The 14,897-nt window shown below is 45.1% G+C and overlaps 2 protein-coding genes across 17 annotated transcripts in view; one reads left to right on the top strand and one right to left on the bottom strand.

Moving 5' to 3' along the window:
* The first annotated feature begins 5,939 nt into the window (after positions 1-5,939).
* Positions 5,940-12,968, top strand: LOC134515885 (general transcription factor IIE subunit 1-like). Of its 2 annotated transcripts, XM_063335423.1 has the most exons (6): positions 5,940-6,301; positions 7,767-8,228; positions 9,655-9,856; positions 10,376-10,599; positions 10,998-11,243; positions 12,737-12,968. In XM_063335423.1, the coding sequence occupies exons 1-6, from the start codon at positions 6,184-6,186 to the stop codon at positions 12,820-12,822; spliced, it is 1,338 nt and encodes a 445-aa protein (XP_063191493.1). In that variant the 5' UTR covers positions 5,940-6,183; the 3' UTR covers positions 12,823-12,968. The 2 variants fall into 2 exon arrangements, with proteins under 2 accessions (XP_063191493.1, XP_063191492.1); XM_063335422.1 differs by lacking the exon at positions 12,737-12,968 and having other exon boundaries at positions 10,998-11,597.
* Positions 12,969-13,868: 900 nt separating this feature from the next.
* The window catches only part of PCM1 (pericentriolar material 1), a 46,637-nt gene continuing 45,608 nt past the window's right edge, over positions 13,869-14,897 (bottom strand). For 10 of the 15 annotated variants that reach the window (XM_063335401.1, XM_063335399.1, XM_063335397.1 and 7 more), the window contains one exon: positions 13,869-14,225. In XM_063335401.1, coding sequence (XP_063191471.1) covers positions 14,200-14,225 — 26 coding nt within the window. In that variant the 3' untranslated portion in view covers positions 13,869-14,199. The remainder of the gene's footprint in view (positions 14,226-14,897) is intronic. The other 5 variants (XM_063335410.1, XM_063335408.1, XM_063335412.1 and 2 more) reach the window with 1 other exon arrangement.

Genomic DNA, 14,897 nt, shown 5'->3' with positions numbered 1-14,897 from the left:
GGCACGTTCTGGTGCTTGGCCCTTACCCGCTCTGTGACACCAGTGGCTGTATTTGGGAAGTACCGATCGCACCGACAATCAAGACAGAGGGAGCTATGCTGCAATCGTGTCAACTACTGTAAAATGTATCCTAATTTTATTTTTTTTTTTTTACATCTCAGTTCAGGCTCTCAAAAAATTATCCATCAGTCTTGGTTTCAAGTTCTGTACCTCAGAGCTCCGCATCCGCCTGCACAATATCCTCTATCTTACGAGGTATCTGGGAGATGGCAACATAAACTAATCCCAAAAGAGGCCTAAAGCCTTCAAACAGAGCTGATGTCGTTCGATACCAGCGTGCCTTCAAGGATCGTGGAATTAGGTAATACGGGGAGAGCACCACAGGAAAACAGATAAGAAAACGAGTTGTCTCAATCAGAAAACAAGCAGGGCTCAGGGCCAGGGGCTGCTGCTGACTGCGCACGCCCCGTGTGCTGGCTGGGACTTTGTGAAAGGGCCAGCACGGGGAGACAGAGGAGAGACGGGACTGTGCCACTGAGAGCCCCGCGTGTCAAGGGGGGCGGGTTACGTACGGGCACTTACTGTCGTCCTGTTGGTCTTTCACTTGGCAGTGCTTGAGCGTACGAGCCTGGCAGCTACAGACTGTATTTTTGGAACTGAGGGCTGGGTATCAGTTGGTGTGGAGAATATGAGATACAGTAGAACGTAGCTTCCACGTGCCGCTCCGGAGAAAGGCAGAACAGCAGCTGTTGGGCCTGGAGAGGACAATAAAGCCACTCATAAGAGCTCCTGTTTGCCCAAGGTGCACATCACGGCCACCTGCCGGGCCATCTACACCAACCAGTGAAACATTCTGTGTTTGCTCTGGGAGCATCTTGGTCATACCTTTGCCCCCCAAAGCAGCGACCCACTAATTTCCTCCTTCAACCCCTGGTCAGACTCTGCGTTGATTTCTCCCACCCGAGACTGCTCAGTTCATTACCTGCCTCCTTTAAGCAGGCAGCCTGCGAGCGCGGCGCAGGCCCGCACCGTTCGAGATAAGCCTCCCAGACACCCAAAGGGGTTTGAACGGCAGCCAGGCGACTTTGCCCGTCCCCGTCTCAAGCTCCGGCTTTCAATCACGTCCCTGTTGCACAACATCGCAACAACATACCGGCAGCGATCCCGCTTCCCACGGCCCTCGGTGCCAGGGTTACCCGCAGTCAGGAATCAAACCGCACTTGATTTTTCTTTTTTTTTTTTTTTTTTTTTTAATTTGGCTTGCAATTTTCTCTCCTCTTCTGAGCCTGCAGGACGAAGGCGGCAGAGTGCGACACCCTCTCAGCCACCAGAGAGGCAGCCCCCGGGCTGAGCAGCACCTTTGCTACATGGAGATCTACCTCAGCTGCTGTGGAGGTTGACTGTCATGTTGAACAGCCCTGGTGTGCTCGGCCGCAGCTTGCACAGTGCTCGTGCTTTCCTCTGAACGCCACGTTACCAGCCAAACCATCGCTCTCCTTAATTTAGAAAACTGTTTCGCGTTTTCTTGTGATCTGGTTCCACGCCTCCACGCGCAGGCTGTCGCACGAACACCAGCGCTGGGGTTACACGGCACTTTCCCCGTTCAAAACACCCGGCGAGGAAACCCGCGGGGATTATTGACTGTAAACATTCCCCACAGCCTCAACCCAACAGGTGCCAGCAAGTAGTCGCGCTCCTTCGCGTTTCCTGGTGTAACAGGACAACAAAGGCACGTACTTGAGAACCACTATATGGAGCGAGGAACATCCACTGAATTTTACATCCTACATTTGCAGTTGAAGGTTTATGCCAATTATTCTTCTCAGTTGTGGGGATCTGCCAAAATGTTTCTTATTTAATGGAACAAAAAAGAGTAGTAGCAGGTTTTTTTCCCAGCATAAGGCATGACACCAACGCCTGCTACCATAAATCACAAGCAAGAGCAGAGCCAATCGCAGGGATTTTCTTTATAGTCACCTGCTCCTGCTGCTTCTCAACTGCAGTCTCGAACCTTTGAAGTGTTTGGAAATCTAAATTCTTGTCACAGCTACAAAAATAGGAGATTTCTTTTCTGGTATTGACTGTTTCTGAGAGGCACCGCCTTCTGTAGCGACGTTTACAGATGCCGGTCCCACAGCCTGCCCCGCGCAGAGGAGCTCCCGCCCTTCGGGGCTCCCCACGGCCCCGGGGAAGTTGGAAAGTCGGAGTTCCAGCAGCGGCAGCAGTGAGGAAAGCACAAGTCGTGCCGCAACACGTACCCAGGAGACCTAAGTCACATCCCTGCAAAGCACCGGCCTCCACTCTGCATACATAAAAAAAAAAAAAAAAAAAAAAAAGCCGCATTAAAGCCACATGGATTTGAGATGGAATACGATGGTCGCAAACCTAAAAACCTAATAGAATTCCACATTTTAACCCCGGACTGTAGTGTCTGGCAACCCGATTTCAACAGTGCTTTTAAACAGATGCCTAACCCATAAAGGGAAATAACAGTATTCATAACTTTATCTTCTAGAGAAATACAGTCCAAAATTGCTTTTTGTTTCTTTTTGAAGACATAAACCACCTAAGGAGAATAATAAGTAAAAATGCAAAAACCAGTAAACATATTAATTCCACCTTTTTTATTTGCAAGATATTCAAGTTTCCAGGTTGGTTTGCTTATGAAAGCTTCTACAGACAAATTATGTAAGTTACCTGCACTAAATGTTTGGTTTGCAACAACAACAAAAAAGGAGTTAATTATTATGTTGCTTTTAGTCTTCTAAAGTCAGGCTAATGGGCCCAGTAATCAAAGATTGCAGCCACTCGCATTTTCAGCCCTTGCCTGCTGTAGGTGGATTTTGTTGAGCAATAAGATCTATACCTTTATCATGACGCAACGTATGTAAGGCTGGATTCAGCCAGTTGCCAACAAAATGTGATCTGGGGACTCTCTTGTTGCAGCTGGGCGGTAATTAGGGCTTATCACTGATGGCTCTAGGAAACGGCTGGGGAATACTTAAGCTTGTTTTGCAGTTACTTTGAGCTCTTGGGAAAGGAGCGATTCTTCTACAGGATCAGCCTGACGTTTTCTGCCTCTACGAGAGAGGTAACGATAAGGTTTTTCACTTATTTGCAAATGATACGGTTATATGAAGCCTGACAAGAGATTACCTCAATAAATCTTTCCAGGTTAGTGTCTTTAAGAGCGTGAGATGGGGAGTTTGTCTTCTCAGGCAGCTCAAGTAGAATGTTAATTAAGCAACTGGCTTCAGAGCAACCTTGCAGAACTTGCTCTAGATGATGCCTGTTAACTTGAAATTCTGCTTTTGGTAGTCGCCTGCCAAGGCAACGAGCAACTCCGTGTAGGTTTCCCAAAGCAAAAAGAGGATCCTCAAGGTAGTTCCTGCTTGTGGGGAAAGCAAGCCTGGCATTCCTCTCTCCTTGACGAAGCCTGCAATGGCTCCGTGGTAACCTCAAGCAGGAGGGCCTCTCAGGCACCTCCGTTACTGAATAATCTCAAAAACAGTAGATGTAATAAGAAGGTAGCCCCCGCTCTTGTAAAAACAAGTACTCTCAAAGCAGCTAAAGGTAGAATGTAGTCTGTGATTTGGAAGATATCTTGCCCATACATGCCATCAGCTGGAAAAAAAAGAAAAAAAAAATATATGAGTAGCAAAATACCTGTGTCCTTAACGCAGAGCGTAGCTGAGCCGCAGAGCAGGTTCATGTCCAAAGGCCTTCTCCGTCTGCAGGGAGCTGCTCCTCTTCCTCCTCCTCTCCTTCAGGAGGGTGGTCTCAAGCTCCTCTTAGAGGAGAACTGCTGCCCGCGAGCTGAAAAACACGCAACAGCTTTTAAAAAATCCGCAGTTTTCCTGCATCGCAGGACTTCAGATTTGGCAATTATAAAATGGAGAGGTTTTTCAAAATGGCCTGGAGAAATACAGCCTCAAATATACCACAGCTCCCCCCCCTCCCCCCCCATTTCTGATTTTATGTAGTTTTTACTATAAAATACATACAGTTTTGGTTCTTTTGCAGCTTCTCGAGGGGGCTGTATTTTCTGTGAATGTTCTTTATTTGGCACAAACTCAGCCATTTTTGTAAGAGAAAGCCAGTTCCTTTTACATTGAATCAAAGGTTTGCATATCTAAATTTCCACAGCCAATGGACAGTGGGCTTTATGGATTTGTTGTGGGAAAAAAAGCTTTTCACTCTTCTCCCAGGATATATTCGTAATATTTACGCTATGCGTGTATGTATGTATGGGGGGTTCTGTTGTGTGGGCGTGGTGGGGGTTTTTTGTGGGTGGTTTTTGGTTGTGGGTTTTCGGTTTGGGCGGTGGTGGTTTTTCTCTTTCCCTGAATACTTTCCGTGGCTGTAAGACCTGAAGAGCTTTTAACATTGAGGCGCTCGGAAGCACTTCAGCGCAGCCCAGACTTCCCAGCCCTTGGGAGCACCTGCTGGCTTTGGAGATGCGGGTACACAACGCGCGCCTGGGCTAAGGACTCGTCCGGAGAACTGATAGGTCAGCAAACCTCAAGCTTACAGTTCAGGTCCTGCTCCTTCCTTAACGATGTTGTCGACTTATCTCACTCCCTTTGAAATGATTTCATGCTGTATTTGGCTTGGGGTAAGAAAAAACAGCCATGAGACCTGCTCCTAGTGCAAGTCCTTCAAGTGTCAGGGTTCTGCCCCCATTAGCCAAGGACTAGGCTAGGTGCAGAACTGGGTTTGGGTTTTGTTCTTTTTTTTTTTTTTTTTGGTAGTGCCACAATCTAAGTGGAGTTCATCTAAAACTGACCCACACAGGGGCCACCTCGGCCCTTTTGGAGATGCTGGCCCAGACTAATGCACGTGACTGCTACCATCTCCCATACGGATGCTGGGGTGCTCCTGGTGAGCGCTTGGTGCTCCTCAGTGGGGCTGGACGGGGTTACACAAATGGGCGATGGCTGCGTTCCTTGGGCACATACTGGAGGCTTTGGTGCCTCCATTCTCTGGGCTACTTGCCCACAGTGTAGAAGGACAAGGCTAAGGGCTCTCCAGAGCCTGAGGAGACTCAAAGTGACGCTCCTGATCTCTGGAGCTGGCTGAGGTCACTGTCCGTCCGTCCTTCCTGCGGAGTATAAGCCACTGCACAGAAACAAATTCCAAATCTGTGAGGCCAGAAAGAGGAAGAAAGATGAATCTTCAGCGTAAGTTAGTGTGGTGTTCTGTGGAAGAAGTCTGTGTTTGTCTGTGCTCCAGCAATCTCGTGGTTTATGCTCAAGTGCCCCTGGGGTCAGAACGCTGGATAGTAGATGTGGGAATCCGGCCCGTAGCCCCGGGTCCAGAGCAGGAAATCTAAGCTGTCCTGCACACTGGTAGCTCCTCTGCTGTCTGAAGCTCCTCGGCCGTTCTCAACATACAGATCATCTCCTCTGCATACCCTTATCCTGCCTTCAAAGGCAAGCCGACCCAGCCCTAAGAGCAGAGAGCCCTTGCTGAGGATGGGAAAGGGAAATTGCCTGCTGCGCGCAGCTGGGGCACGAACATGGTCGAGTGGCTCAAGGACGGCCACTGTGACTTGTTATCCAGCAGGTCTCCACACGCCTTTACCTGGCAGAAAACGCACTAGCTCATCTGTTGAGTAAAGAGGTGGAGATGGGATTGCAGTCACCAAGATTTTATTAAAACATCTTTTCAGCAGACCAAGCTCCTGACTCTTGACTAGAGTATGGCCCTGTCCCACCACTGACACATCCTCACGCGTGTGCACAGACGGTGTGTCATACCCTTGCGAGGGCTTGACTGGCAGCAAGAACAGAATTCAGCTTCTGGGAGACTCGGTTGAACACCAGCTCAAGCTCTTGTGCTTTCCCGCCTGGGGAAGGGAACGTTGTCCCTCTAGTCATGAGATGAGCTACGCTAACACATGACAGTCAGGAGCACTGTTCAGTTAAACCTCTTTTGAGGATGAGGGCAAAGGAGAAGTGAAAGAGTAAAACTATAATAACAACCACAAAATATTACTTCCTCCTCAAGGCTTTTGTGAAAAATCATAGAAATGCTCTTCTTACAGCCTGAGGAGGACTCTCATGGAACTGACATTCACAAAGCTTCTCTCCTTACTGTGGTTACATTTAACTCTCTTGGAACAGAACAGAAGAATTTAGGCTGGCCAGGACCTCCGGAGACCATCTGGTCCAACCCTTGCTCATGGCACAACTACTCTCAAAGCCGGGTCAGGCTGCTTGGGTTCTTATCCAGTTGAGTTATGGAGACTCGACCTCCTCCCTGTTCCAGTGTTCCCCTGCTCTTCCCGTGGGAAGTAGAGGTCAGTGTGGTGCTGGTGCCTTTGGGGTTTTGAGCCTCAGACCATCAGGTTTATATTGTTAACCCAAAGGCAGCATTTCCCCCACAAGACATGAATTTAGTTACAGCTCAACTGTGAAGCTACTGCAGATAAGTTTTGTTGGTTTAACCAGGGTTTCTGATGAAGGTCACCTGGAAGCTCTGTGTAGTGATATGCAGTCAACTGGGCTTGAGCAAGGTGCCCCTCAGCAACGGGTGCCATGCTGACCATGCCGCAAGATGCCATCCCACCAACCACCCACCGTTGGACCTGGTGGCTCCACCAGCACCATCGGGCTGCACCTCGCATGGTTCCCTGCAAAGCAATCTGGCCAGAGGCCAGATTTGTGGTATCAAATATTTCTATAGGATTTTAACATGCCTGAAAGAAGGGAATCAGGATGGTGCTTTATTGAAACATACCGTAATTTTTGCTTCTCCCTCCACTCCTTACAAATAAGAAGCAGTTAGGACAGTTGGACTGATTAAAATTAGTTACAGTCTACTGAATGGGATTAGGTTATTGCCAGAAGCCCGATTCGTGCAGGGGAGAAGAATACTGGGAGGAAAATGTTGCGCTGCAAGTGCTCCCTGGTGACTTCGCGTGGTGGAAGAAGCAGGCACAGCCCCAGGCACACTGTGCTGGGTGAGGATACAAGATGGAGCGTCCTGTGCCCCAGCTTTGCTAGTGCTTTGTTTGACCACAGCAGCCAGCAGAAAAATCCCAAAGAGCAAGATCTTTGCCACAAAGGGAGATACAGACTCATCTATTTCACGTGTTGTTATCATAGAATGGTTTGGGTTGGAAGGGACCTTAAAGATGATCTAGTTCCAGCCCACACTGCTTTTGATGCAGCCCAGGATGTGGTTGGCTTTCTGGGCTGTGAGCGCATGTTGTTGGCTCATGTTGAGCTTCTCATCCACCAACACCCCCAAGTCCTTCTTGGCAGGGCTGCTCTCCATCCCTTCATCCCCCAGCCTGTGTTTGTGCTTATGAATGTGTGCTTATTTTGTGTGTTATGAATCAAGCTAAAGATTTTTTTGCCTGGTGTTCACTTCAGACCTTACTTGGCTCCCTGTGAATGAAAACAGATTCTTCAGGCAGACCTAGACTTGCACGTTAACTATGCTGTCTCCTCTAAAGAGGATTATTATGAACTGTCTGTAAACCATTCTCCTAGATATTGTCTGTAGGCCTTTACACAAGAGGACGTGAATGTTTCCGGTGTAATCATGGTACCTGAAGATTAGGTAACCTTTGATATCTATCGATACGTTGGCCATCCCCAGGTGCTGGTCAGGGATTTTACATTAATCTGTTCAGTGGGGACTCCTGCAAAAGCGCAGACAGCAAACGACCTGCTCTGTACCTGTCTGCGAGCGCCGAGAAGGGTTCACCACGGCTCCCCTCCCTTCTGTTTGTTGTACAGCACTTCTCTTTCCAACAGCGGTTCAGCTCCTGATGGAAGAGCAAAACTTTATCACGGAGATCCCGGCAGTCCTGAAGCGTCTGGCCAAATATGTAGTGCGTGGTTTCTATGGAGTGGAGTATTCCCTGGCCCTCGATGTACTGATCCGCTACCCCTGCGTGAAGGAGGACGACTTGTTACAGCTGCTCAAGTACGAACGGAAACAACTGCGTACCGTCCTCAACACGCTCAAGGCCGACAAGCTCGTGAAGCTGCGGATGCGAGTTGAAACGGGGCCTAACGGGAAGAGCACAAGGCATAATTACTATTACATCAATTACAAGGTGCTGGTGGACGTGGTAAAATACAAACTGGATCACGTACGCCGGAAAATAGAGGCGGATGAGAGGGATTCAACTACCCGGTCCTCCTTTAAATGTCCATCTTGCTCCAGCACTTACACGGACCTGGAAGTCAATCAGCTCTTTGATATATTTACAGGTATGTTGCTTATGTCGCTTATTTGCTCTTAAAGAATAGCTGATAGCACAAAATTAGCTCCTGTGCAAACTCTGCGGTAAAAGCACGTTTGTTAGGATGTACCCCTTGTTTGCTGGTGGGCAAGGGCCTGGGACGGGAGAAGCTGGGAGGTGAGGGCAAGGGGAAAAAGCTGTCTCTGTCCAACAGGCCAAGAAGAGGAAGAACAACCTTGAATGTACGAGCTGGGGTTGGGCATCAGATTTCAGGCTCAGCTTTTTTTGGAACAAGACGCTTAACCTGGGTTAAGATTACTCAGATACGATTCTCGTGAGTCCCGCTTCCTCAGAAGGAAATGAGAATACAGTACTCCTTTTACCCCGTTTTAAATTTGTTAGTTCAGTTAATTTTGTTAGTTTCATCTGTGTGTTCAGCTCTTCTGATGGAAGAGTAGGACCGGATGGACAGAGCTGTTTGCTGGCACCTACCGCAATGAGCGCGGTGCAGGAGCGGCCAGAAGCGTGGTTCTGCCGCTCCTCTGCTGGAAACGGGGATGTTCGGGCTCCTCCTAGGGCAACATGACGCATCCTCGGCAGGAGAGGCATCGGGGCTCACGGGTTTCTTTTCTCTGGAATCAAAATAACTAAACAGAGAGCACTCTTTCAAAATGAGTTAAAACGGCATCGTATCGCACTACGTGGCTCTAAGCGCAGCTACGGTGCTGACGTCTGGGTCACGGTAGCCGGAAAGGAGCCCAGAGCCAGGCAGGATGAACTCTGCTCTGAGTGACTGACCCGAAATATCGGAGGCGGCTGTCGCTTCGCAAAAATCACCCCTTTGTGCTAAATGGAGGGACTTTGGCAAGTTACTGAAATACAGAGGTTGAGGCTGCTGACAGATTTTAATAAAATAGGCTTTAATTCTCTACTTCTGTCATAAGCAAAAAAAAAAAAAAATAAAAATGTTTTTAGTGTATGCTCTGACTCTAAATGAGTCTTCTTGAACTTTAGAACTCTGAACAACTAAAACCAGATGCTCTTTATGCTTGCAAATGCCTTCTCTTACGTTATGAACTAAGAAAAAGATGAAATCAGAGAAGAAAAAAATAAACCTTGCTATCTGATGGCGCTCCATGTCTAGGCAGCTTAATTTTTCCCCCCGTATAGACTTTTCTCTTGTATGGCAAGTGTGTCAATATCAGCCCTTCTAAGAAAAAATAATAATAATAAAATAAAAAAAAAAAACCCAAGACACCAAAAATACAACAAAAAAACTCCCCAACCGCCCCCGGCTTGCCTGTATAACTTGAGTTCCCCTCGTTAACGTGAACAAATGTCCAGCGCAGTCAGAGCATCTCGGTGATTGTCCAGGCTGTGGATTTCTTGACAAGGTACTGCTCACCCCTCGCATCCTGTGAACATGAGAATTTCCACTCTGGATGACCTTGCAGAGACTTTCCGCTGCACTTACTGCAACACTGAAGTGGAAGAAGACGCCTCGGCGCTTCCCAAGCGCGACGCTCGAACCCTGCTCGCCAAATTCAACGAGCAGATCGAACCCATCTTCGCGCTGCTGCGGGAGACTGAGGATATCGTTCTGCCGTACGACCTGCTGGAGCCTCAGCCAACAGAAATACCCGAGTTATCAGAAAGGTATAAAGATAACCCCAGAAATCCTGAGCAATACAAAACACCCCCCCAACTTTCCAGTTGTAAAATCTTCAATCTCGCAACCTACTTCCTACTCCACTCTTTGTTCAGTACTGTCAGCTGCTTAATGAAGAAGCCTGTAATATATATAAGCCGTTCTAAATTGTTGTCATGCATTTATAGTTTTATTTTTGCCCCTTTTTTGGGTTTAAGGAGTAATTTCACAGACTTGTCCTTTGGCTAATACGTTCACAGCCTTTCCTGTGCTCAAGTCGTGTTTCTGTGTCAGTGCGCTTCACCCAGGGACGCACAGCTGAAGAGACCACGCAAAAACAGTGGTTCAGAATCACTTGCCTCTTTGGTGAAGTAATGGGGAACGCAATTTTTTTTAATATAGAGCACTTGTTAAAGCTAGTCTGCTGACAAAACATGGGTTTTTTTTGGTCTTTCTCGACTGGGAACTGGGGGGGAAGGCGTCTTGCCTGTATTTAAACTGTCCAAAATGGGTGACGTTTCATTCAGCTTTGATCAGAAGGTGGGTTCGAGTGTGCTGGAATCCTGCGGCCGACCTGAAAAATGGGCCAACAGAAGTTCCTCTTTTGACAATATGTACACCCAAAACTGGGTTATCGATGTCCAAGACTCTGAGCCCAAGAAGAAAACGAGAGAGAAAGCAACTAAAGAGCAACCTATCTGGATGTCAGAGAGCACCGTGGAAGGAGCAACAACGGCCAACAACAGCGTGGGTAAGTTTTAAGCATTAGCAAATACTTTTGTTCAGTAGCCTTGCTGTATTTAAATATAGCTTTCCCATTGAAAATGTAATAACTTGGCTTAGAATGTAGAGTAACGCTTCAATTCTGCACTAGTGGATATCAGATCTTAGTTTCTAAAAACTTGTCTTTAGACTGTTTAGGTAGAATTCCGAAAGCCAGAGGTCAGGTACCAGGTCCCAAAACTTCTGGCTGTAACAGTCCAGTAACATCAGTGGTAATCTTTAAAGCAGAAAGCTCTTGGAAATGTCTGCACTTCCAGGAGAATTCTAAAGGGTGGGTAAAAAGGATCCAGAGTAGAAAAAACCATGTAGGATGCCTGTGGTAACTGTAAACTATTGACGCCTCTAACGCTTAGTGCTGTGTATTAGGAGTAAATGCTTCTGAAGAAACTGAAGAAAGCGTTAAAGAAACCGTCACCAATAACGAAATCATCAAGACTCTTCTGATCCACGAATCCAAGTCATCATCTAGCACAGACCAGGTTCCTGTTGTCAGAAGCAAACTACCTGAGTCGGGCAGTGACACCAGTGACTCTGAAGATGCCAAGCACTCCAGAGGAGCAGGAACGCAAGCAGCTGGCAGCAACTCTGACCAAGAGGAACAGGAAACGCAAGGTCCGATTTTAATGGTAGCTGGTCAGCCGCGTTCATATGCCGAAGTCAGTGAAAATCCAGAGCTTGTGTCTCTCATGACAAATGAGGAGAGAGAAGCTTATATAAAAGTAGGGCAAGAAATGTTCCAGGCTGTCTTTGAATAAATATTCTATGAATATGCAACCTGTACAGAATGGGTGAAGGTTTCTCTTGAAATGAGACACTTAGTCTTACAGTTTAACTTATGTTCTTCAAAGTTTACCACTGAAGAGTTAAGTTTTGTTTGAACTCCTTGTTGTTATGCAAGGTAGCAACCCTGTAGAAATAACTACAGTTCAAAACACTAGCATTGCAGCAAAAGCAACCCGAAGTTGCTACGGGTTTTCTGTTGCCTTAATGCTTCGTTTTTGTGAACGCTGTAATTGGTTTTGGAGCACAAATCATTTCTGGATACAATATGGGGTCTGATGAAAATAAAGTTTCACAAGCAACGTTGCAATCTGTTGTAGGAAATCAATGATTCCACCTTCCTCCCAGAAGGAGCAGATACTTCCAGTACTGCCGAGTCCAAGTCCAACAGGAGTTGGTTTCACTCTGCACCCCTGTGTTCTATGGTTTGTTAGGTCATTTGCTACACAGCAGGAACAGAGGGGTGTTATACAGCAAACCCCAGCTTGGGGAAGAGACCCAGCTCTGGCTTCTTAACTTTCATCTTAAAAAATCATTAGATCTGAATTCTTTGTACTCCTTGCTCCACACAGCTGTCTCTGAAGTCATGAACTGCAATGGACACTGGACAGTAAAGAATAACATTCTTTTTGGTCCAGATTAGTAAGGAAGCAAGTCATGTATCAAGCAGAAGACTGCTTCTCCTATCTCCTTCATGCAGTCTCCTATACTCTTTTTTAAGCAAGATCTTCTCTACTACCACTGAAAAACCTTCTACTTGAACTGAACTACGTATGTATAGAAGGACTGGCATCAGAATAAAAGAGAGTGCTTGACTTCCTCAGCAATTCTACTGTTTGTGCCCTCATAGTCTACTTTCAGTATCCAAAGCTCAAGCTGAAACACAGGAGGTTCCCTCTGAACATTAGGAAACACTTTTTGACTGTGAAAGTGACAGAGCACTAGCACCAGCTCCCCAGAGAGGCTGCAGAGTCTCCATCCTTGGAGATATTAAAAAGCCAGCTCTGCGTGGCCCTGCTTGAGCAGGGGGGTTGGACAAGATGACCTCCAGAGATCCCTGCCAACCTCAACCACTCTGTGAAGGACATATGACCAAAGAAACACCAGCTCAGTGCATTGTTCCTACACACCGTTCCAGGGCAAGAATTCAGGAGTGGTGCATGCTCATGAGCTTTAGAGTTTAATGATTTACCATATAAACTAGGTTTGTCTCAAATATGCACAAATGTTCTTCTACTTTATGAAAAAGTCCTCTTTTAGATCTAGTGAATGATTCTTGTGCCAAGTCAGTAATTAAAAACTTTAACTTTGTTTTGCTTTCCCAGGTTTGCCTTTGTCACAATGTCCTCAAAATTGCCAAGTTTTTCCTGCACACAGCATCCCCCTGAGTTTAAACCTGCGCAGTAACTAAGGTATCTTCAAACCTTTCATTAGACTTTTGTCTTTGAAGATTAAACGTATGTGATTGTAATCTGCCATTTCAAAATTCATTCATAACACCTGGAGACACTCAGAACCAACAAACTAAAAGAAATAATAAAAGAAATCGCAGAAGAATCGCACTCATTTTATTCAAACTTCAGGCATATTTCAGCTTCACTGTCGCTAGACTGCCACAGCATAGAGCCGTATTATTACGCTAACCTCACGAGGAAGACAAGCCTGAATTAAAGATGACCATTGCCTTTGAACTGCTTTGACAAAAGCCTTGTATTTGTTTAAGGTAAACAGGATCTCTATCATGCAGCAAATCTGCTGAATAAGCTATTTCTACCTCAATTTCACGACTTAGTTAGCAACTCTGATCTGAAAAACTGAAGAAAACTTTTGTTCTGGTTCAAGTTTTCTGATCTACTTTTCTACAATCCTAATTTTGCCTTTGCCATGAGACTTCATTAGGTGCTGACTTTAACCGTTTTTTTAAACATTAACTTTAATTGCTATTTCCTAAATTTCTTCTTTCCTACATGAAAACCCTCTACAAGGTCAAATACTTTAGGAACGCGTTCTACAGGCTTTCAATTGCAGCAATTTTAAGTGTGACATGTGAAAGGATACTCAACATTTTCAGACCAGTTTATCCCTTTGCGTACTGAAAGTGCAAAACAGAAAATGCAGAAAAACACAGATGGTTTCTGCAGTTAAGTACAAAACCAAGGAATTTACTTCACCTCGGATAAATGTGCTGCTAGAAATTAATTCCACTGGCCAACAACAAGAATTTTTCTGTTTCGTTTTGGTTCTTTTTTTTTTTTTTTTTTTTTTTTTACAGTCCAGCTATACGTAGGCTATAAAGACAACACGTAGGTGTGTACCATGTCTACACCTCGTATTTGTAGAAGTTGGAAAACAAGAAAAAAAGAGATTCTTATCCCAGGAAAGTCAGCAGTGTTTCTCTAAAGAGGAGTAACAAACTGCTACAGCAAACTCTGCATACCATTTTTTAAGCCAGAGGAAAATCTTTCAAAAGACAAATTTACAGACAAGTCCAAACTTTATTTAAAACTACCATTTTGAACAATTTTAAAATTACTAAACAAGTCACAATAAAAAATAAAAAAAAAAGATTAAGACAGAAAAAGAACAGTGCAGCAAAACTGAATAGAAGAGGATTCAGTTCCAGCTGTTGAACTGCCCCAGGCAGAAGTTAGCATACCTATCCCTATGAGGCAGTGTGTCAAAGATTTTACATTTTTATACACTTCCAGAGTTCTGGGAAATTAGTGCTGATCTTCCATACGCATTTGTATACATGGAGTTTATAAATGCAGGTATCTTCAGGTTATTCTCATGCGCTCTGAGCTCCAAAAGTTTCTGTAAAATAAGAGGATATTCATTATTGTCTAAGAGCAACAAAAGCAACATTTCAACTCCTTGTAAGCATCCATTAAAAGCACTTTGATGAAATACCAGAGAACTACCACCATCAGAATACTCAATTGATGCACTTAGATATGCCATTACTATACCCTCCACGGGAAGACTACAAGCCTAACAATACAATACCATAACTTGTGTCACAATATCAACATTATATTTAAAAAAAAAAGTTTCCTTGACCTTCATTACCATTAAGTTTTTGTAGCTGCATAAGTACTGTTTTATGACAGTGACACGCCTTTACTGCTGTCATACACGCTGAAAGTTTTTTCCACCTCATGGTAGGCATCATATAGAAAATAATTTTATTTTCCCTATTCACAGATATTTTACTATTCTGAAAAGTCTCTTGAAATTTTCTATTACAAAACCACTGAGCAGTCTGTGAGCAAATTATATTGAGCATTATTAAAATCAGATAATAGCAATTAGAATTCGCAAAATTTTTAAACCCAAGCTTGTGTTACAAGTACAAAAACACTATTCCCTTTCAGTAAGTTTCAAAACTATTAATTTATAACATGCATTTTAATTATGTTTATTTTTATTAGCCACAGAATCAAAGAGAAGTATACAGGAAGAACATGGAAGGCAAAATCCCTTCAT

This window comes from Chroicocephalus ridibundus, chromosome 5 (assembly GCF_963924245.1).
Source record: "Chroicocephalus ridibundus chromosome 5, bChrRid1.1, whole genome shotgun sequence".
NCBI classification, from domain to species: domain Eukaryota; kingdom Metazoa; phylum Chordata; class Aves; order Charadriiformes; family Laridae; genus Chroicocephalus; species Chroicocephalus ridibundus.
The sequence above is the reverse complement of the archived record's forward strand: the minus strand, read 5'-3'. Positions and strand labels throughout refer to the sequence as shown.

Excerpts from the sequence above, each read along its gene's own strand:
- LOC134515885 (XM_063335422.1), top strand. The coding sequence starts at position 6,184 with ATGGCACAACTACTCTCAAAGCCGGGTCAGGCTGCTTGGGTTCTTATC. Across the intron at positions 6,302-7,766 it reads TCTTCCCGTGGGAAGTAGAG|CGGTTCAGCTCCTGATGGAA; the intron begins GTCAGTGTGGTG and ends TCTTTCCAACAG. Across the intron at positions 10,600-10,997 it reads AACGGCCAACAACAGCGTGG|GAGTAAATGCTTCTGAAGAA; the intron begins GTAAGTTTTAAG and ends GCTGTGTATTAG.